The sequence below is a fragment of the Rana temporaria genome, chromosome 1, assembly GCF_905171775.1.
Source record: "Rana temporaria chromosome 1, aRanTem1.1, whole genome shotgun sequence".
In the NCBI taxonomy this organism is placed as follows: Eukaryota; Metazoa; Chordata; class Amphibia; order Anura; family Ranidae; genus Rana; species Rana temporaria.
Genome location: NC_053489.1, coordinates 278,648,803 through 278,669,809, shown reverse-complemented (window position 1 = coordinate 278,669,809; position 21,007 = coordinate 278,648,803). Strand labels below are relative to the sequence as shown.

Below are 21,007 nucleotides of genomic sequence, written 5' to 3'. Positions count from 1 at the left end.
CAAAAACAAAGGGCTACCTTTCTGGGCATCAAAATCAGGCTAAGAGCTTAATTTACCCTATGGTATGCTTTATCCTGCAAGGTTGAGGATCATTTATCAAGGCAAGGCCCACTTCTTCACGGATCCTAAGGAGGCGTCGCATTGGGTGGATACCCTGGGACACCCGGATCACTGGGATCAAAACCGAAGACCACCTCATCATTGAAGTTGTTTGGTCCAGCACACGTTTGACAACCCCCGACCTACACCCCCCCCCTTTTTGTTTGCGGTAGATTGGGGGAGGGAGAGGGATGGGGACAGGTTTTAATGTTTGTTATGGCCCCTCACTTATTTTTCTACCCACTGGAGGTTGGGGATCATCCTCATTTTCTATCACGGGCCACATGCATGCCAGCCATGTGGGTAGACGGGTGATGCTGACATTACGTTTCTCCTTATCCTTTGCTCCTACTAACTCGGGAACTGTTTTTTCTAGAAATCGGGTTACTACACATATTTTTGTTTTGTGCGGACGTGGATGGAAGACCATGGCTACGGTCTTTTCTTCACATCTCAGGGTTTGTTGGTTGAGGGACTAAGCCATGACCCCCTTGCTTTGCAGTTTTCGTTTTGGGAATAAAGCTCTCATGTGTTTGGGAACCGGGAGGGTTAGGGTGGGTTTGAATGTTCTGGGTTGCACTTTTGTTTATGGGATCAAAGCCCCCAAGTGTTGGGCACTGGGGGCCGTCCTACCTGTTTCCCTTGTTTTTGGGTATGATTGTTCTTTTATACACATTGTTTACAGGTTCACAGGCCGGATAGGCCATCAAGGTATTCAGGTATTGTTTAATAGAAGCACAATGTTCTCTCATATGTATTTATCGAGTTTCGCCCCCACCTCTCGTGCTGCAAGTCCCAAAGTGTGGTTGACTCTGATGCATCATGAGGGCGGGAAGTGCGTATTTCTGACCAACTCCCACACATGGCTAATTTACGCCTGATCTCATGGAATGTTCGGGGGCTTAATTCTAAAGTGAAACGTTCTGTAATGTTTGACTATCTGGCAAGGCACAAACCACATGTTATCCTCCTCCAGGAACTTACGCTCTTCATTCCACTTACTCCACATATGCTCGAGGGACATCTATCCTTATTGCCAAGTCAGCGCCAATTTCCATTAAGCATATTAAACTGGACCCTAATGGCTGTTTTGTTATCCTGGTGCTGGAACTCCTGGGTAAACCATATACAGTGGCAAATATATATGTCCCACCGCCTTTTACCAAGAAGTTTTTTGAAAAGGTGATGGGAACAATATTGGAGATTGCTGAGGGCCCCTTACGAATAGCTGGAGACTACAACACAGTTTTGGACAATTCTATGGATAGATTTAGATGCTCTTCGCTACCTGCCACACCCCTAGCATCTTTCTTAACCCAATTTGATCTAGTGGAGGCCTGGAGGTGGAAGCATGCAAATGTGCGGGAATACTCGTGCCAGTCTGACTCTCACGGTACATTATCACGTACTGATCTCTGCCTTGTTTCATCTGATGGCCGAAGTTAAATATCTCCCCAGAGCGGTGTCCGACCACTCACCTTTGATGGTGGACCTCGCTCTGGGCCCACCCTCCTCTTACCGCATATGGAGACTGAGCCTCTTATGGTTAGCGGACCAGGCTGTAATAGACCAGGGTTCAGCAGACTTGGAATCGTTCTGGGTGATTAACAAGCAAAGTGCGTCTGTCCCTGTGGTTTCGGATGCCTTTAAGGCCACTGCCCGAGGCTCATTTGCTGCTGCGAAAGGGGGGGCCCGTAAGGCGTCTCAGTCCAGATTGATGGACGCGGAGGGAGGACTTAGGAATGCGGAGACTGCTTATTCTGCAAACCCTACCTCTGACACACACGCTACCTGGCGACAAAGGGCAAGAGAGTTGGAACTGGTACTTCTGGAAAGCACACAAGAGAGACTACTCTATCAAAATCAACGAATATTTGAGTTCGGGGATAAAAATAGCCGCTTACTGGCCTATCTGGCCAGGCCCGATTATCAGCCATGCACTATCCCTAGAATAACAAACTCGGAGGGCTTATTAGTAGAGCAAAATGATGACATAATGAAGGCGTTTGTTGCCTTCTACTCCACGCTCTACACTACTAGAGCTCACTATACAATAGTGGAACTTGATGATTATCTTTCGGATATTTCACTCCCGAGATTGACTGATCATCAGGCCTCCAGACTTGATGCGCCGTTAACAACAGAAGAAATAGGGGAGGCTATACAGTCATTCTCCAGACATAAAACTCCAGGCCTAGATGGATTTCCCATTGAGTGGTACATGCAATTTCGGGAACTGTTAATCCCTCACTTGCTGCGAATGTACAATTATGCCCTTAGAATGGGACGGTTACCGCCATCCATGTCAGAAGCGTTAATAGTTCTGATTCCCAAACCTCATAAGGACCACCTCCTTTGCGAATCGTATAGGCCGATTTCACTTATTAACTCGGATTTAATAATTTGGGCTAAGGTGCTTGCCCAACGATTAAATAAAGTAATTACTACTATTATAGGGGCGGACCAAACTGGATTTATGCCTGGACGATCGACATCTATTAATTTACACAGACTCTTTACCAATATACAAGCGGTTCATGACACGACTGGCTCCCGAGCTGTATTGGCTTTGGACGCTCACAAGGCCTTTGACTCAGTCGAATGGCCCTATCTTTTTGAAGTCCTAGCTAAATTCGGATTTGGCAATACTTTTTTATAAAATGGGTACAACTTTTATACTCCAAACCCATAGCTAGACTACGGGTCAACGCATCCATATCGGACGCCTTTCCCATAAAGAGGGGCACCAGACAGGGGTGTCCGCTATCACCTCTCCTGTTTGCGTTAGCGATAGAGCCCCTAGCATCACTGATAAGGTCCAGTGGGGAGGTTAAGGGACTGACGATTGGGTGGCTGGAGGAAAAAGTGTCCTTATACGCGGACGATATGCTGATATATCTGGAGGACCCCCAGTTGTCACTCCCAGCCCTGCTGGAGATTATCCGACGGTTTGGCCACTTTTCAGGGTTCCGGGTAAATTGGGACAAGTCCCTTCTGTTTCAGATTGACCAGGAGACACCCAAATCAAATTCCCCCCTGGGTGCCCACTGCAAATAGTTCACACTTTTCTTTCTCGTACATCACGGGACACAGAGCGGCATATTCATTACTATGTGGTTATATGGAGTACCTTCAGGTGATGGACACTGGCAATCTCAAGCAGGAAGTCCCCTCCCTATATCACCCTCTCCCATAGAGGAAGTACCTCAGTTTTTTCGCCAGTGTCTTAGGTGTTGGTCACGAATTAGCTTGGCTCCACGTCCTTGGGACCAGGGCAGGCTAAACGGATCTGTCCAAGATGCCTCAGTGCTAAAGTGGACAGTACCCGGGCCCCAAGTCGTGGGGCGTTGCCTATAATGCCCTCCCTGAGGGCTGGACCCTGGGCCCAGGGCTTTGGTTTTGTTAAAAATCAAAAGTTCCTGTTGCCAGGGTGCTGTATAGGTCCAGGGCAGAGGTGTTCCTTGGGACCCCAGTACCCGAAGGTCTAGTACGCTACCCACGGAGAAGGGAGAAGATTGGACCACTTGCTATGCAACTGTCCTGCAGCTTGGAGAAGGTAAGGGGGGGGGGGTTTGCGGGACTTGGTCAGTCGGCAGGCCCCCCGGGGGAGATTCTGGTGGTTCAGCCTGGGTATGCTCTGCATTGGCAAATGGGTCCACTATGTCAGTTTAATGACAGGATGGTCTAGTCACCCCAGTACCTAGCCCCCCTTTTTTGTGTGCTTTTTTCTCTGCTGCTAACCCTACATCTACCATGACAATAGGTCTACGGCCTGAGTTGTCTTACCTCCAGGGTTTTTTCTTTTCCACCGCAGTCTGTGTGTGAGGCAAACTTTGGTAAGAGGGCCTAGTCCTCCAGCGTTTGGCGTCCTCCTTCCATGTGTGGCGCGCGGGTGTGCGCGCGCGAACAGGCTCATAGTTATCCGCAGCATGGCGCGCACCGTTGTGCGCATGTGTGGTGGGAGGAGGCGGCCAATTGCGTCAGGAGGAAGGGGGCGTCCCCTCCTCTCTGTTATCTTCAGCTCAGTTAGTTTGCTGAAGGGCTGAAGGAAGGACACAGAGCGGTGGTGCTCCTAGGGTGATGCTGACACCCAGTGGCGTAAAAAGGGTATTGCAGGTCCGGAGCTTGCTCCCCAAGGACTGATTTTTTCTGTAAGCCTAGACCCTTGCAGCAGCTGGCAAGCGCACAATATTGGGAACAGTCTTCAAAAAAAAAAAAAGGCTGTTTTTTTCCCAGTAGCTCAGGGACATTAGGTAAAACCTATTTACCCTAGCTAAAATTGTTTACTCCTTGCTACAACAGTAGGTTGTTGTTTCACGGATTACCTCAGTGTTGTATCATGGCTCCCAAGGGCTCAGGAACCAGGGCGGCAAAAACTGCAAAAAAACCTAAGGGTTCCCCCTCTGGTTCTGAGGATCTCAATCAGGCTATGCCAGATCTATCCTTGTCTAATAATCCAGAGGAAGTTGCCTCGGATGAGCCATCGGATGCGTCTGGTGCTTCGGCTGGCCCTAACCCACCCAACCCTGTGTTTGTCACAGAGGAGATGCTAGCTACCTCTCTGGGAGGGCTAGAACAAAGATTGACAGCTATGTTCACAAGTTCTTTTCCAGGCAAAAAACGGGCTAGATCCCCATCGCCTAAACTTGCATCCTCGGATGCTGAGGTTTTTTCTCCTGAGGAATATGAATCTCAGGAGGATCAAGGGGAGCAGAACCTCGAGGGTTCAGATATTGAAGAGTCCACCATAGAGGAACCATTTTCAGCCTCCAAAGCGGAGAGTCTGTGGATCCAGTCTTTGACAGACATGGTCCATTCGGCATTTAAATTGCCTCTAATAAAGCCTCAAGTCCCTACGGTATCTTCTTTGGGCTCCTTAAAAGCGCCACTAAGTAATGCTCTGTTTCCAGTCTATCCTCTCTTAGAGGATCTGTTCTTTAAAGATTGGGTACGACCAGACAGAATATTCGTACCTCCTAAGAGGTTTGATGTCCTCTACCCTATGGAAGAAAAATTTTCCAAGAGATGGGCGCTCCCAGCTGTGGACGCAGCCATTTCCTGCGTGAATACGTTTTTGACTTGTCCAGTGGAGAACATACAGATGTTCAAGGACCCTGTCGATAAACGACTGGAAACTCTCTTGAAGGCTTTTTTTACCACGGCAGGAGCAGTGGTGCAGCCGGCTGTGGCTGCTATTGGCGTTTGTCAAGCATTAAAGGACCAGACAAAGCAGATGTTAAGGGATATTCCGGCCGAGCAGGCACGAGAATTAGCCGACCTTCCCAGAGCGCTGTGTTTTGCGGTGGATGCGATTAAAGATTCCATCCAGCAGGCTTCCCGTTTGTCACTTTTCTTGGTACACATGCGAAGGCTCTTGTGGCTAAAGAATTGGTCGGCTGAGACTCCGTGTGAAAAACTCTAAGTGGGCTTCCCCTTTCACGGTGGAAGACTTTTTGGAGAAGATCTGGATAAATACATTCAGACAATATCTAGTGGCAAAGCACTCTTTTGCCGGTCAAGAAGAAACCTCGAGGCCCCACGTTTAAGCGGCAGTTGTCGCCAACTCCGGAGCCTTCGAACTTCAGACAGTATCGACGGCCTCCTGCACGATCAAACTTTGGTAATAAGTCGCAGGGACAGGCCTCAGGTGGCAAGAGACCATGGGCTCGTAAGCCAGCAAAACCAGCCCCCAAGTCAGCCCAATGATGGGGCGCCCCCGCTCAATCGGGTGGGGGGAAGGCTTCGGTTCTTTGCAGAAGTTTGGGAAGCCAATATCCCCGACAAGTGGGTTCTTTCCTTGGTCGCCGCAGGCTACAAGATAGAATTTATGGAGTTTCCTCCTCTTCATTTTCAGGAATCAAGAGTTCCAAAAAATCCAGTAAAGAAAGCATGTCTGCTGGCAGCTTTGGATCGTCTACTATTCCAGGGGGTAATCATAGAGGTGCCAACCCAGGAGCGTGGGTTAGGCTTTTACTCCAACCTGTTTATCATACCAAAGCCCAACGGCGACGTCAGACCAATCCTGGGTCTGAATTCTTACCTAAGGGTGCGCTCCTTTCGGATGGAATCCGTACGGTCGGCGGCAGCTGCCTTGCAGCAAAACGATTATTTAGCCTCAATAGACATAAAGGATGTGTACCTACATGTACCAATCTTTCAGGGGCATCAAAGGTTCCTGCGCTTTGCAGTCGCAGGACGCCACTTCCAATTTGTGGCTCTCCCCTTCGGGCTAGCAACAGCCCCCTGGATATTCACGAAGGTCCTGGCTCCCATCTTAGCCAATCTAAGGACCCAGGGAGTCTCGATCCTAGCCTACCTGGACAACCTTTTTATCATAGACCACTCTGCTTCCAGCCTAAATCGAGCAGTAGCCCTTACGGTTCAGTTCGTTCGAGGTATTCGGCTGGGTTCTAAACCGAGAGAAATCCGCCTTGCAACCCACAAAACGGTTGGAATACCTCGGCATGCTGCTAGACACGGAACAGAGAGTGTTCCTACCTTTGGCCAAGGCCGAAGGTATCGGAGAGTTAATCCGGTTGGTTCAGAGCAAAAGAGAGCCAACTATTCGCTTATGTATGCGATTACTGGGCAAACTAGTGGCCACCTTCGAGGCGGTACCTTATGCTCAGGCTCACACTCGAGTCCTACAGGCGGCCATTCTGTCAGCTTGGAACAAAGATCCAACAGCCCTGGATCTTCCCTTGACCCTCTCGTCAAAGGTCCGTCAAAGTCTCTGCTGGTGGTTAAACCCTCAGAATCTAAGGAAGGGAAAACCTTTCAGTCCCATTATCTGGAAGATAGTGAACACAGATGCCAGCCTACGGGGCTGGGGAGCAGTCTTGGACGGGCAGACTCAGCAGGGGACGTGGGCAGAGGCAGAGAGCCTTCTGCCCATCAACGTTCTGGAAATCAGAGCTGCACGGTTAGCCATAAGGGCATGGACATCCAAGCTACAAGGGTCTCCAGTGAGAGTGCAGTCCGACAATGCCACGGCTGTAGCATATATAAATCACCAAGGGGGCACAAGGAGTCGAGCCGCCCAGAAGGAGGTGAATTTAATTTTTCTGTGGGCAGAGGCACATGTGCCATGCATCTTGGCAATTTTTATTCCCGGAGTGGACAATTTGCAGGCGGACTTCTTAAGTTGCCAGCAGCTGGTTCCAGTGGAATGGTCGCTCCATCCCCAGGTCTTTCAGGAAATCTGCCAGAAATGGGGATTTCCGGACGTAGACATCATGGCATCGAGGTACAACAAGAAGCTGATCAAGTTCATGTCCCGGACAAGGGATCCTCTGGCCTGTGGAACCGATGCGTTGGTTTGCCCTTGGCATCAGTACAATCTACTGTATGCCTTCCCCCCGTTGCAGATGTTGCCCCGCCTGCTGCGCAGGATCAGGGGAGAGAACAAACCAGTCATTCTGATAGCCCCAGGCATGGCCCCGGAGGTCATGGTTCTCACTAATCGTGAGAATGTCAGTAGAGGAGCCCTGGACCCTTCCACTTCGTCCAGACCTACTCTCACAAGGCCCGATCCTCTACCCTGCCTTACGGCATCTAAATTTGACGGCCTGGCGGCTGAATCCCTGATTCTCAGGGGTAGAGGCCTATCCAGCCAGGTGATTTAAACTCTGATTAAGGCAGTGTTTCTCAATTCCAGTACTCAGGCCCCCCCAACAGGTCAGGTTTTCAGGATTTCCATTATTTTGCACAGGTGATTTGATCAGTTTCACTGCCTTAGTAATCACCACAGCCTTTTCATCTGAGGGAAATCCTGAAAACCTGACCTGTTGGGGGGGGGGGGGGGGGGGCCTGAGGACTGGAATTGAGAAACACTGGATTAAGGCAAGAAAGCCAGTTTCCAGAGTAATTTATTACAGAGTTTGGAGGGCCTATGTGGTCTGGTGCGAGTCCCAAAGGTGGCTCCCTCGCAAGTACACCATTGACAGAGTGTTAAGTTTTCTCCAGCTAGGAGTGGACAAAAACTTGGCCTTAAGCACTATCAAGGGACAGATTTCTGCCTTGTCAGTGTGGTTTCAGAGGCCTTTGGCCACTCACTCTCTAGTTAAGACTTTTTTGCAGGGGGTCTTGCGTATTAACCCCCCTATCAAATCTCTGGTTTGTCCGTGGGATTTGAATCTTGTTTTGTGGGCTCTACAAAAGCAGCCCTTTGAACCTCTGGCAGAGGTTCCGTTGGTATTACTGACTAGGAAGTTGGTATTTTTGGTTGCTATGGCTTCTGCTAGAAGAGTATCAGAGCTGGCAGCCTTGTTTTGTAAAGAACCATACCTCATTCTGCATAAAGACAGGGTGGTTCTCCGTCCACATCCGTCTTTTCTGCCTAAGGTGGTGTCCAGTTTTCACTTAAACCAGGATTTGATTCTTCCATCCTTTTTTCCAAAGCCCACTTCTAGAAAGGAAGGCTTGCTGCACACCTTGGATGTTGTTAGGGCCATGAAGGCCTACCTCAAAGCTACAGAAAAGATTCGAAAGACGGATACATTGTTCATCCTGCCGGAAGGACCCAAGAGGGGTCAGGCGGCAGCTAAAGCTACCATCGCTAGATGGATTAAGCAGTTAATCAGTCAGGCCTACGGCTTGAAGGGGTTCCCCCCTCCTTTATCAGTTAAGGCCCATTCTACTAGGGCCATGAGCGCCTCCTGGGCAGCACACCACCAGGTCTCTATGGCTCAGGTTTGCAAGGCGGCAACCTGGTCATCGGTCCACATGTTCACAAAATTTTACCAATTGGACGTTAGAAGGAGGGCCGATGCAGCCTTTGGACAGGCAGTGCTGCAGGCTGCGATTTGAGATCCTCGGGATCCAGGGCACCCTTGGTTAATTAATGGATTAATTAAATTAATCAGATTAATTATTTTTTGTTGGATTTAATTTGGATTTATTATGATTTAAAGGATACTTTCTGAATTAAATCTCCTGGTTGAGATGTCTCCCTCCCCTCATTGAAGCATTGCTTTGGGACATCCCACATAGTAATGAATATGCCGCTCTGTGTCCCGTGATGTACGAGAAAGAAAAAGGGATTTTTAATGCAGCTTACCTGTAAAATCCTATTCTTGGAGTACATCACGGGACACAGAGCTCCCACCCCTCTTATGGGGAACTTTTTGGGAGGCATACTGCTTGCTACAAAACTGAGGTACTTCCTCTATGGGAGGGGGTTATATAGGGAGGGGACTTCCTGTTTGAGATTGCCAGTGTCCATCACCTGAAGGTACTCCATATAACCACATAGTAATGAATATGCCGCTCTGTGTCCCGTGATGTACTCCAAGAAAAGGATTTTATAGGTAAGCTGTATTAAAAATCCCTTTTTTCGTTACTTCCGGGTCTTGATAAAACTCCCTGTCTCCTCCTATGCCAAGATCAGTTTAGACCCCCTTATCAGTAGATTAAAAATTACCTTGAAAACATGGAACAATCTCCCTCTCACACTGTTAGGAAGAATAAATATTTTCAAAATGATCTATCTCCCGCGATTCCTATACGTCCTGAGCAATTCACCAATATATATAACCAAAGCAAAATTTAAAGAGATAGACTCCATAATCACCAATTTCGTGTGGAGGGGTGGTGTGGTGAGAATCACTAAGCAAACTTTACAGCTCCCTACTTCAGAGGGGGGCCTGGCACTCCCCTGTCTCCAGACGTACTATATTGCCTCGCAACTGGCGCATGCCCATTGGTGGTTTCATCCTGAGGCCAACAATGCAGCTGCTGCCTTGGAGGCGGCCATCCTCACCTCATATGAATCTCTCCAGAACCTAATACACCGTCTGTCACTTAGGGGGAGGGGAAGGGTCTACTGTTCTGGCCATGACCCTGCGGATCTTTAAAGTTTCTAAACTGTTACCACCCAGTACTCCAGCGATATATTCTCCCAATGCCCCGCTATGGGGAAACCCAAGCCTACCGGAATTTCATCAGAGAACTGATGGGGGATACTGGTTTAAGAAATGGGTAATAACCGTATCACACTTATTTACAGACACTACGTTCCGTTCCTTTGCGGAATTCCAGAGAGACTTTGGACTCCCACGCACGGCCTACTTCCAATATCTACAGATACGACATACCGCTGCTACTCAATTCGGACTACGAAATATAGAGATGCAAACTTCCCCACTGGAAAACTTACTGACTGACCCCTCCCACACCAAAATAGTTTTGACTTACTATAAGACTCTACTACACTACACAACCACTAGGCTTACCACCATTGAACAAAGATGGCGGGCAGATATACCTGAATTGACGGAGGAGATCTGGTTGGAGATTCTTCCCCTGCAGGTGACCTCCGTCATTTCCTCAAGGGACAAGGTGATCCAGATCAAACTATTGTATAGATCCTATTTTAAACCATGTTTGTTATATAAATTAAAGAGATTATCCACTCCTTTATGCACTCGATGTGGAATGGCCGATGGTACATTCTTCCATCTGATGTGGGAATGTGCTCCGATAAGGAAGTTCTGGTCGGATGTTACTGCCTTCATCAGCTCCGTAGCTGAGATTCCTAATATTTGCAATCCTCTTAGATGTTTACTGGGATACGTTGATGATGAAGAGTTATCCAAAAACGTACAATCCTTCATACGCATAGTGCTATTTTACGCTAAAAAAACGATTACCATGCACTGGAAATCCCAGTCCACACCAAATATAAAGCTTTGGCTTACTATTGTCAACCAATCGATACCACTATATAAGTTAACATACGAAGCGAGAGGATGTCCCAAAAAGTTCTCCAAAATATTGGACTCCTGAGTTAACTCAGAGAGTACCATACCACCTGCCCCCTAGGGTACAGCTCTTAATAGGGATACTATGCTTCCAGAACTGCCAGTGCCTAGGCCCTGACTAGGGTAGATTGTGCTTTGTGATGATATTTTCTGTATGCTGTTTCACAATGTTTACCTGTATACCTGAGTAATGTATTGCACTTTGACTGAAGCGATGTTCGCTAGGATAATACACCTGTATAGTGTTTGTTTGTTATGTTTTTATAAACAATAACAAAAACAAAGTTAACCTTTAAAAAAAAAAAAGTATATGTGGACCCTCACCTTGTAAAACAACCCACTCGGTTTAAAATTGAAATGAAAGGCAACGCATTTGTGTATAGATAAGAAAACCATAAACTCCTTTTATTTTTTTATCCCTTTTTTTTTTCTCCTTTCTTTTCCTCCATTTTTATAAGTGATCACATACCCTATGTTGTGAGCTGCATAAGGATCGCTGAAAAAAATGGCAGAATGCTGATATTCTCAGTGAGTGCTTGGGCGGGGCGGGGGGGGGGGGGGTGATCATTGGTGGAGCACAGAGCTAGAGAGCTAACTACAATGTGCTGTAATGTATAGTGAGGTCAGTTTTTAGGAAAATAGGACTGTCGGGGAAACACCAGATATGTCACACAAAGGAAGCAATACAAAGAGAACAGGATACTTTTTCATACGAGGGCATGGTACAGCAGGCACATATCAGGAATATAAAATGTTGGGTTTACAGACTCTTTAATGTTAAATGTATGTAATTTCACTCTGCATTTTATTTACCTACAGGTGGTACTGGCATTGTGCAGCCTGTCTGAAGATGCAGAGAAGGCTGTTCTGCAGATGGAGATTCTGGGTTTGGGCACAGAACTCAGTATTCGAACATTTGATATGTCAGCAAATGCATTTCTGAGGGAGATCTCCTTGACATGTCCTCAATACACAGGTATACTTTTGTTTTCCTAAAGCAGAGCTCCAGGCAAACAGCTAAAGACACAGTTGATCTATGGTTGGGTAAATTGTTTATAAAGCTGTGGCACAGTGCAGAACCAGGCAGATGATGATCCTAGTTTAGCTTTTTTTTTTTTGCTTCCCATGTCACCTCTTCACTTATTGCCTACCTGCCATACTCACACTGATGATTCATCCTCCAAAAAGCAGGCAAGTGACACAGACAGGTTTGAAGATAAATCCAGGAATAGTAAAGCTATATTTCTGGCTGTACAGAATTTTAAATACTGCCATGTAAAGTAGTTAGGATAAGTTCGCCTTTTGACAAAATAAAAAAAAAATTTGCAGGTGAATTCATAAGATGTTACACCCTAAATATGAGTGTAACATGTTATGAAAGGTAAATTTATCCTTTTAATGTATTTCAACACTTTAATTTTATACATTTTGGGTTTAAAAGCTGAAAATTTAAATTTTCCTGTCTTTTTTTGTATTTTCTTTTAAAGATGATGAAGAAAAGCCAGTTCACCTTATCACAACACTGGATAATACCACCGACGATCTGTTACTAATGGAATACGTAAAGGTTAAGACTTGTGCTAAAATAAGATAAGCTAAAACATTAAGGGCTCATTCAAACTTCTGCATTTCTGTGTGATTCGGTGACGTGGATTGTGTCATGCGTTAATGTGCATTGCATTAAAACTGCAAGCGCACAAGAACAAATCAAAAAATGGATATGACTTTTTTTTTTCTTGACACAGTGAACCACAACGCACAGAAATTTGTTACGGTAAAACCTTGGTTTGAGAGTACCTTGGTTTTGAGAGCGTTTTGCATGACAAGCTAAATTTTTTAATACATTTTGACTTGATATACAGGCGATGTTTTGATATACAAGTAATGTCACGTCACAACTGAGTATAAAAGAGAAGAGAGGCGCCTCTAAGTGTAGAAATACAGTTACATTTATTAAAGCGGTTCTCCACCCTAAAGTGGAGTCCCGCTGATCGGAACCCTCCCCCCCTCCGGTGTCACATTTGACACCTTTCAGGGGGGAGGGGGGTGCAGATACCTGTCTAAAGACAGGTATTTGCACCCACTTCCGGCCCGGCATTCACGGGCAAAAGACGGGCATTCCGTCATATCCCGTCGCCCCCCCCGTTGTGTGCTGGGAACACTCGGCTCCCAGCACACAGCGGGAGCCAATCGGCGGGCGCGGCGCGACTCGCGCATGCGCCGTAGGGAACCGGGCAGTGAAGCCGCAGCGCTTCACTTCCTGGTTCCCTCAGCGTGGATGGCGGGGGGAGCAGCAGAGTGACGAGCGATCGCTCGTCATCTGCTGCGATCGGCGCTGGACTCCAGGACAGGTAAGTGTCCTAATATTAAAAGTCAGCAGCTGCAGTATTTGTAGCTGCTGGCTTTTAATATATTTTTTCCGTGGCACATCCGCTTTAAGGTACAACATTTAGAAACTCACATGGTTGATGATTAAAACAGACACATCCAATTATGCAGGTATCCGGGGTAAAGTTCTCCATATAGACTATCCTCCTCACCGCTATCGACGTCGTCCCTTCCACACTGCTCTCCTTGAGCGATTCAAGCCTCGCTTTCAGAGCGCTCTACTGCAGGGTAGTTCTTCTAATTACGATTGCAGACGGCTTAACCCCATATGCCTGCATACTTGAATGTGCCTCTTTTAATCATGTGAATTGCTAAATGTTGTACCTTCATTAAATGTAAACATATTGCTACGTTTTGAGGCACCTCTCTTCTCTTTTATACGCTGTAGCTCTTGCTGGATTTACTTTCTAGTCCCCTTGTGGAGGCTTCCATTTGTGGATGGACGTTTTATGGTTACACAACCTGTCACATTGCTATAATCTTTTTATATGGATTATAAACTGAGGGACTTATGAATAAATGGTTGTGGAATGAATCATTTGAGTTTCCATTATTTCTTATGGGGAAATTTGCTTTGATATACAAGTGCTTTGGATTCCAAGCATGCTTCCGGAACAAATTATGCTCGCAGTCCAAGGTTTTACTGTACTGTGCATTGTGGTGTGCTGCATTGAATGTGAATTGGAGCTGTGATGCCCTTGTGTGTGAAGGGGGCTTTTCAAAATGAAAAGAACTGTGATGCTCAATGCATTGGATCACTAAAGTGTGTTTTTGCCCGAAATGTGTAACATTTGTTCGATCTTTCAGAAGTTTTATCACTGTTTTATCATTATACAGGCAGACATAAATGGACCAGAATTCAAGACTACTTATAGCAGCATTGAACAATTGGTAAAGGTAAGTTTATTGTCTAGATATATTAAGTCATGTAAAACCTTAATATGTTAAGATGTTTTTAAAGTGAAATTCCAACCTAAAGTAAACCTTTAATTGAAAAAAAATTACGTATTGCATCTACAGAAATTTGCAGTTTTGAAAATCCCAGACTATTTCCTTCTGATAATAGGTCTCTCCAGTATTGGCAGAACCTCTGAAAAGTTTCTACCTTCAACAGAATTAAAGCAAAATATGATACATCTGCCCGTACATAGTTTGCTTCCATGCTAAGGTGCTACATACAATTTATTCAATCACAGCCACTTCTTTTAAAAAGCAGAAAGCATTCCAGAACTTCAAGACATATATTGCAGATACAATAGTGGCAGTTTTAAGGCTGCATTCACACCTAAGCGTATTGTTTTTCGGACATTTTTTTTGCAACTGTTTTACAAGCGTTTCGTACAGCTTCAGGCGTTTTTTTGTTTTTAGCTAATATAGCACTGGGGGGAGGATATTAGAGGTGGATAGATGTGAGCGTTTTTCAGCTCAAGTCAAGCGTTTCTATTGATGTCTAAAAATTCTTGTAATCTGCCAAAAAAGAAGCTCATGTACTTTTTTGAGCTTCAGGTGTTTTTGCTTCAGGTGACAAAATGCTCATATGTTAACAGGTGCTATTGAAATAAATGGAATTGTGCTTGTTGGGCGTTTTTGGAACTTTTGATTTGAGCGTTTTACAAGCTGAAAACGCTCAGGTGTGAATGGGGTTATCTAATACTACTAATACCTAGTCCCTATTGTTCAAATGTGCAAATAAAGTGGAAAAATACTTCAAAAACGGCTCAAGTCCTTCTACTATATATATATATATATATATATATATATATATATATATATATATATATATATATATATATAATGTGTGTGTGTGTGTGTGTGTGTGTGTGTGTGTGTGTGTATATATATATATATATATATATATATATATATATATATATATATATATATATATATATATATATAATTTAAAGAAAGTGTTCATATAGTGTTCCAAAACATATGAAAGTATTGAAAAAATGCCTGTTATTAAGATGAATTTCCCAAAGAATCTTCACAATAATCACCAAGTGCTTCCACCACTTTCATTAGATCCAACTCTCCAAATCAATCAGTTGTTAAGATTATAAACCAGCAAATGAGCTCAGTCTATCCCAGCGATCATCCAGTATATTCACAGAAAAAATAAAAAGAAGTAAGGAGGCTTCCCATAGTGTAAAAATGTTTCAGCAGGCTTTATTTAAAATAAACAGTATTGCACTCACATGTTATAAGTGCCTACCTGGAACTAAGGAGTACACACTCGGCTCAAGAAGTCATTCCACTTAGATAGAGATATAAATGGTGGTACTCTTGCCCTATCTATGCTGGAGACCGGGGGGCACTGCTGCAATCACCTGATAGTCTGCCTTAAACAGAAAAAATACAAATATAGATAGGTGGTGGTGAAGCGCTGTGAAAGCTAATAACACAAAGAAATTTGGGTACCCATGTGGGTAAGTGACCCTGGTGAAAAATAAATAAATAAATAAAAAACTAAGTGACTACTAAAAAAGGGGAAGGAGGTGAATACAATAACATATGATGTGAACACTAAGTGACACGGTGTAACAGGCTGGATATACCAGATAGACAATAATAAAGGTTAGTACACAAATGTGAACAAATCAATAGCTCACACAAGCTAAAATGTCTATGCTGTGCGTAGCAACACACAGAAACAATGCATAGCAAAAAACATGTGAAAAAAAACCATAGGAATAGTGACACCAAAACCCAAAAGAAAAAAGTCCAGTGTTTAAATAAAGCAGACTTCAGTGCGCACACCTCTTGTGGTACTAAATGCTCACCTCAGAGCCATAGCACGGATGGCTCACAGTACTTAGGTCGCAGACCGCGAGTTCTGACCAATTCAAGCAATATTGTTTGCGTCCCTGCCCCACGCTGACGATTTTTTGATTTGGTGAGTTTGATCTAGTGAGTGTGGTGAAAGACTCACGCTGTGGTGGAAGGACTTGGTGATTTTTGTGAAGATTCTTTCGGCAATTCATCTTAAACACTTTCATATGTTTTGGAACACTATATGAACACTTTATTATATATTTTTAAAAAAATGGTGGTTATGGACTATGGTAGAAGCACTTCAGTATTTTTGAACTTTATTTGTAATTTTGCACAAAATTAGTTTGCACTTTTTTTGCACTTTATTTGCATATTTGCACAATAGGGAGACTAGCTATTAGTAGTAGATATTTTGAGCGATTTGGATTTATTTGTAGATATATTGATAGAATCGCACTGATTAATGAGCATGGTGTGAGGACTTGCGCTAATCTCTCTATCGCCAAATTCACTTTTTAGAGGTTGACAATCCTCTTTTATTTCTTTAGGAATGCCAGTTCATAAATATGCCTAAAAGTGACATGAGAAACCTATGGAAGAGCCCTGGGGCCATCATAAAAAAAAAAATACTAAATTCTGAGTTTCAAAGTCAGAATTCTGAGATTAAAAAGACAGAATTCTGTGTTTCAAAGTCAGAATTCTGAGATTAAATGTCAGAATTCTGAGATTAAATGTCAGAATTCTGAGATTAAATGTCAGAATTCTGAGTTTCAAAGTCAGAATTCTGAGATTAAATGTCAGAATTCTGAGATTAAATGTCAGAATTCTGAGATTAAATGTCAGAATTCTGAGATTAAATGTCAGAATTCTGAGATTAAATGTCAGAATTCTGAGATTAAATGTCAGAATTCTGAGTTTCAAAGTCAGAATTCTGAGTTTCAAAGTCAGAATTCTGAGTTTCAAAGTCAGAATTCTGAGTTTCAAAGTCAGAATTCTGAGTTTCAAAGTCAGAATTCTGAGTTTCAAAGTCAGAATTCTGAGATTAAATGTCAGAATTCTGAGTTTCTAAATATAGCAGTCTCTATTAGGAGGATTTTAGGAGCAATTAGCAATAATGTAGTAACACCCATAGACCATGATTCTGCAGACATACAAGTGTGGTGCTCTAGATATTGATCTGTAAATCTATTTTAGTTACAGCATACAGTATGGGGAAGCAGGCAATGCTGGGCTCTCTGGTTCCTCTACTGTATTAATAGTTCCTCAGTTTGCTGTCATCTGCTCTAACATAAAGAGGGATGCTGAAAACGAGTGTATTGTGTGTGTGAGGGGGGGGGGGGGGGTGATGACACAGCTTCCATAGATAACAGAACACAATGCACCCCAACTTTTAGGAAACATTGCACTGTTGCCCCAACAAGAGGGAATTGTGAGCACAATGTGTGTCTTTGTTCAGAACGGCTTGATCATAGCAATTACATGTCTGGACTAATTCTTACAGAAAATGGACCCCATATTACACATACAAATCGATACAGGTATATAACTTGAGAATTAGCTCAATGCATAGAGTGACAGACTTGTGATTAATATTTTGTGGGTTCGAATCCAGGAGACAGCACAATTTGTTTTTAAGTTATATGTATATATACATATTATTTTATACATTGCTCTTAGATTAAAATAGAGATGTCCCAATACCAATATTAGTAAATCAATATATTGAAAATGTATATGTCTTCAAAAAATTAAGCTCTGAGCTGGATTCGAACCCAGAACTTAGAAACACAGAAGTCTATTACTCTAACCACTGAGCTATAACCCAAGTCATAATTCTCTACTGTTTTTATAGGTTTAATATGGGGTTCATTCTCTGTAAGAATTAGTCCAGACATGTAATTGCTATGATCAAGCCGTTCTGACCATAGACACACATTGTCCTTCTGCCTTCTAGCCATTCACAATTCTCTCATGTTGGGGCAACAGTGCAATGTTTCCTTAAAGTTGGGGTGCATTGTGTTCTGTTATCTATGGAAGCTGTGTCATCACCCCCCCCCCCCCACACACACAGACAGACAATACACTCGTTTTCAGCATCCCTCTTTATGTTAGAGCAGATGACAGCAAACTGAGGAACTATTAATACAGTAGAGGAACCAGAGAGCCCAGCATTGCCTGCTTCCCCATACTGTATGCTGTAACTAAAATAGATTTACAGATCAATATCTAGAGCACCACACTTGTATGTCTGCAGAATCATGGTCTATGGGTGTTACTACATTATTGCTAATTGCTCCTAAAATCCTCCTAATAGAGACTACTATATTTAGAAACTCAGAATTCTGACTTTAAATCTCAGAATTCTGACTTTGAAACTCAGAATTCTGACGTTGAAACTCAGAATTCTGACATTTAATCTCAGAATTCTAACTTTGAATCTCAGAATTCTGACTTTGAATCTCAGAATTCTGACTTTGAATCTCAGAATTCTGACTTTTAATCTCAGAATTCTGACTTTTAATCTCAGAATTCTGACTTTGAAACTCAGAATTCTGACTTTGAAACTCAGAATTCTGACTTTGAAACTCAGAATTCTGACTTTTAATCTCAGAATTCTGACTTTTAATCTCAGAATTCTGACTTTGAAACTCAGAATTCTGACTTTGAAACTCAGAATTCTGACTTTTAATCTCAGAATTCTGACTTTGAAACTCAGAATTCTGACTTTGAAACTCAGAATTCTGACTTTGAAACTCAGAATTCTGACTTTGAAACTCAGAATTCTGACTTTTAATCTCAGAATTCTGACTTTGAAACTCAGAATTCTGACTTTGAAACTCAGAATTCTGACTTTGAAACTCAGAATTCTGACTTTTAATCTCAGAATTCTGACTTTTAATCTCAGAATTCTGACTTTGAAACTCAGAATTCTGACATTTAATCTCAGAATTCTGACTTTTAATCTCAGAATTCTGACTTTTAATCTCAGAATTCTGACTTTGAAACTCAGAATTCTGACTTTGAAACTCAGAATTCTGACTTTGAATCCCAGAATTCTGACTTTGAAACTCAGAATTCTGACTTTTAATCTCAGAATTCTGACTTTTAATCTCAGAATTCTGACTTTGAAACTCAGAATTCTGACTTTGAAACTCAGAATTCTGACTTTGAAACTCAGAATTCTGACTTTTAATCTCAGAATTCTGACTTTTAATCTCAGAATTCTGACTTTGAAACTCAGAATTCTGACTTTGAAACTCAGAATTCTGAGTTTCTAAATATAGCAGTCTCTATTAGGAGGATTTTAGGAGCATTTAGCAATAATGTAGTAACACCCATAGACCATGATTCTGCAGACATACAAGTTTTGTGCTCTAGATATTGATCTGTAAATCTATCTTAGTTACAGCATACAGTATGGGGAAGCAGGCAGTGCTGGGCTCTCTGGTTCCTCCATTTGCTGTCATTTGCTCTAACATAAAGAGGGATGCTGAAAACGAGTGTATTCTGTGTGTGAGTGGGTGGGGTTGATGACACAGCTTCCATAGATAACAGAACACAATGCACCCCAACTTTAAGGAAACATTGCACTGTTGCCCCAACATGAGGGAATTGTGAATGGTTAGAAGGCAGAAGGACAATGTGTGTCTATGGTCAGAACGGCTTGATCATAGCAATTACATGTCTGGACTAATTCTTACAGAGAATGAACCCCATATTAAACCAAAAAAAACAGAAGAGTTTTATGATTTGGGTTATAGCTCAATGGTTAGAGTAATAGACTTCTGTGTTTCTAAGTTTTGGGTTCGAATCCAGCTCAGAGCTTAATTTTTTGAAGACATATACATTTTCAATATATTGATTTACTAATATTGGTATTGGGACATCTCTATTTTAATCTAAGAGCAATGTATAAAATAATATGTATATATACATATAACTTAAAAACAAATTGTGCTGTCTCCTGGATTCGAACCCACAAAATATGAAACACAAGTCTGTCACCCTATGCATTGAGCTATTTCTCAAGCTATATACCTGTATCGATTTGTATGTGTAATATGGGGTTCATTCTCTGTAAGAATTAGTCCAGACATGTAATTGCTATGATCAAGCCGTTCTGAACAAAGACACACATTGTGCTCACAATTCCCTCTTGTTGGGGCAACAGTGCAATGTTTCCTAAAAGTTGGGGTGCATTGTGTTCTGTTATCTATGGAAGCTGTGTCATCCCCCCCCCCCCCCCACTCACACACACAATACACTCGTTTTCAGCATCCCTCTTTATGTTAGAGCAAATGACAGTAAACCAGTAAACTGTGGGACTGTTAATACAGTAGAGGAACCAGAGAGCCCAGCACTGCCTGCTTCCCCATACTGTATGCTGTAACTAAGATAGATTTACAGATCTATATCTAGAGCACCAGACTTGTATGTCTGCAGAATGATGGTCTATGGGTGTTACTACATTATTGCTAATTGCTCCTAAAATCCTCCTAATAGAGACTACTATATTTAGAATCTCAGAATTCTGACATTTAATCTCAGAATTCTGACTTTGAAACACAGAATTATGTCTTTTTAATCTCAGAATTCTGACATTTAATCTCAGAATTCTGACTTTGAAACACAGAATTCTGACATTTAATCTCAGAATTCTGACATTTAATCTCAGAATTCTGACTTTGAAACACAGAATTCTGACATTTAATCTCAGAATTCTGACTTTGAAACACAGAATTCTGTCTTTTTAATCTCAGAATTCTGACTTTTAATCTCAGAATTCTGACTTTGAAACACAGAATTCTGACATTTAATCTCAGAATTCTGACTTTGAAACACAGAATTCTGACATTTAATCTCAGAATTCTGACATTTAATCTCAGAATTCTGACTTTGAAACACAGAATTCTGTCTTTTTAATCTCAGAATTCTGACTTTGAAACTCAGAATTTAGTATTTTTTTTTTTTATGATGGCCCCAGG

General features: G+C 42.9%; 1 protein-coding gene across 3 annotated transcripts in view; it reads left to right on the top strand.

Annotated features, from left to right (window-relative positions):
• VPS13A (vacuolar protein sorting 13 homolog A) overlaps positions 1-21,007 on the top strand; it is a 466,977-nt gene that overhangs the window by 157,966 nt on the left and 288,004 nt on the right. For all 3 annotated transcript variants that reach the window (XM_040355879.1, XM_040355888.1, XM_040355872.1), the window contains exons 26-28: positions 11,679-11,835; positions 12,347-12,426; positions 14,085-14,144. In XM_040355879.1, coding sequence (XP_040211813.1) covers positions 11,679-11,835; positions 12,347-12,426; positions 14,085-14,144 — 297 coding nt within the window. The remainder of the gene's footprint in view (positions 1-11,678; positions 11,836-12,346; positions 12,427-14,084; positions 14,145-21,007) is intronic.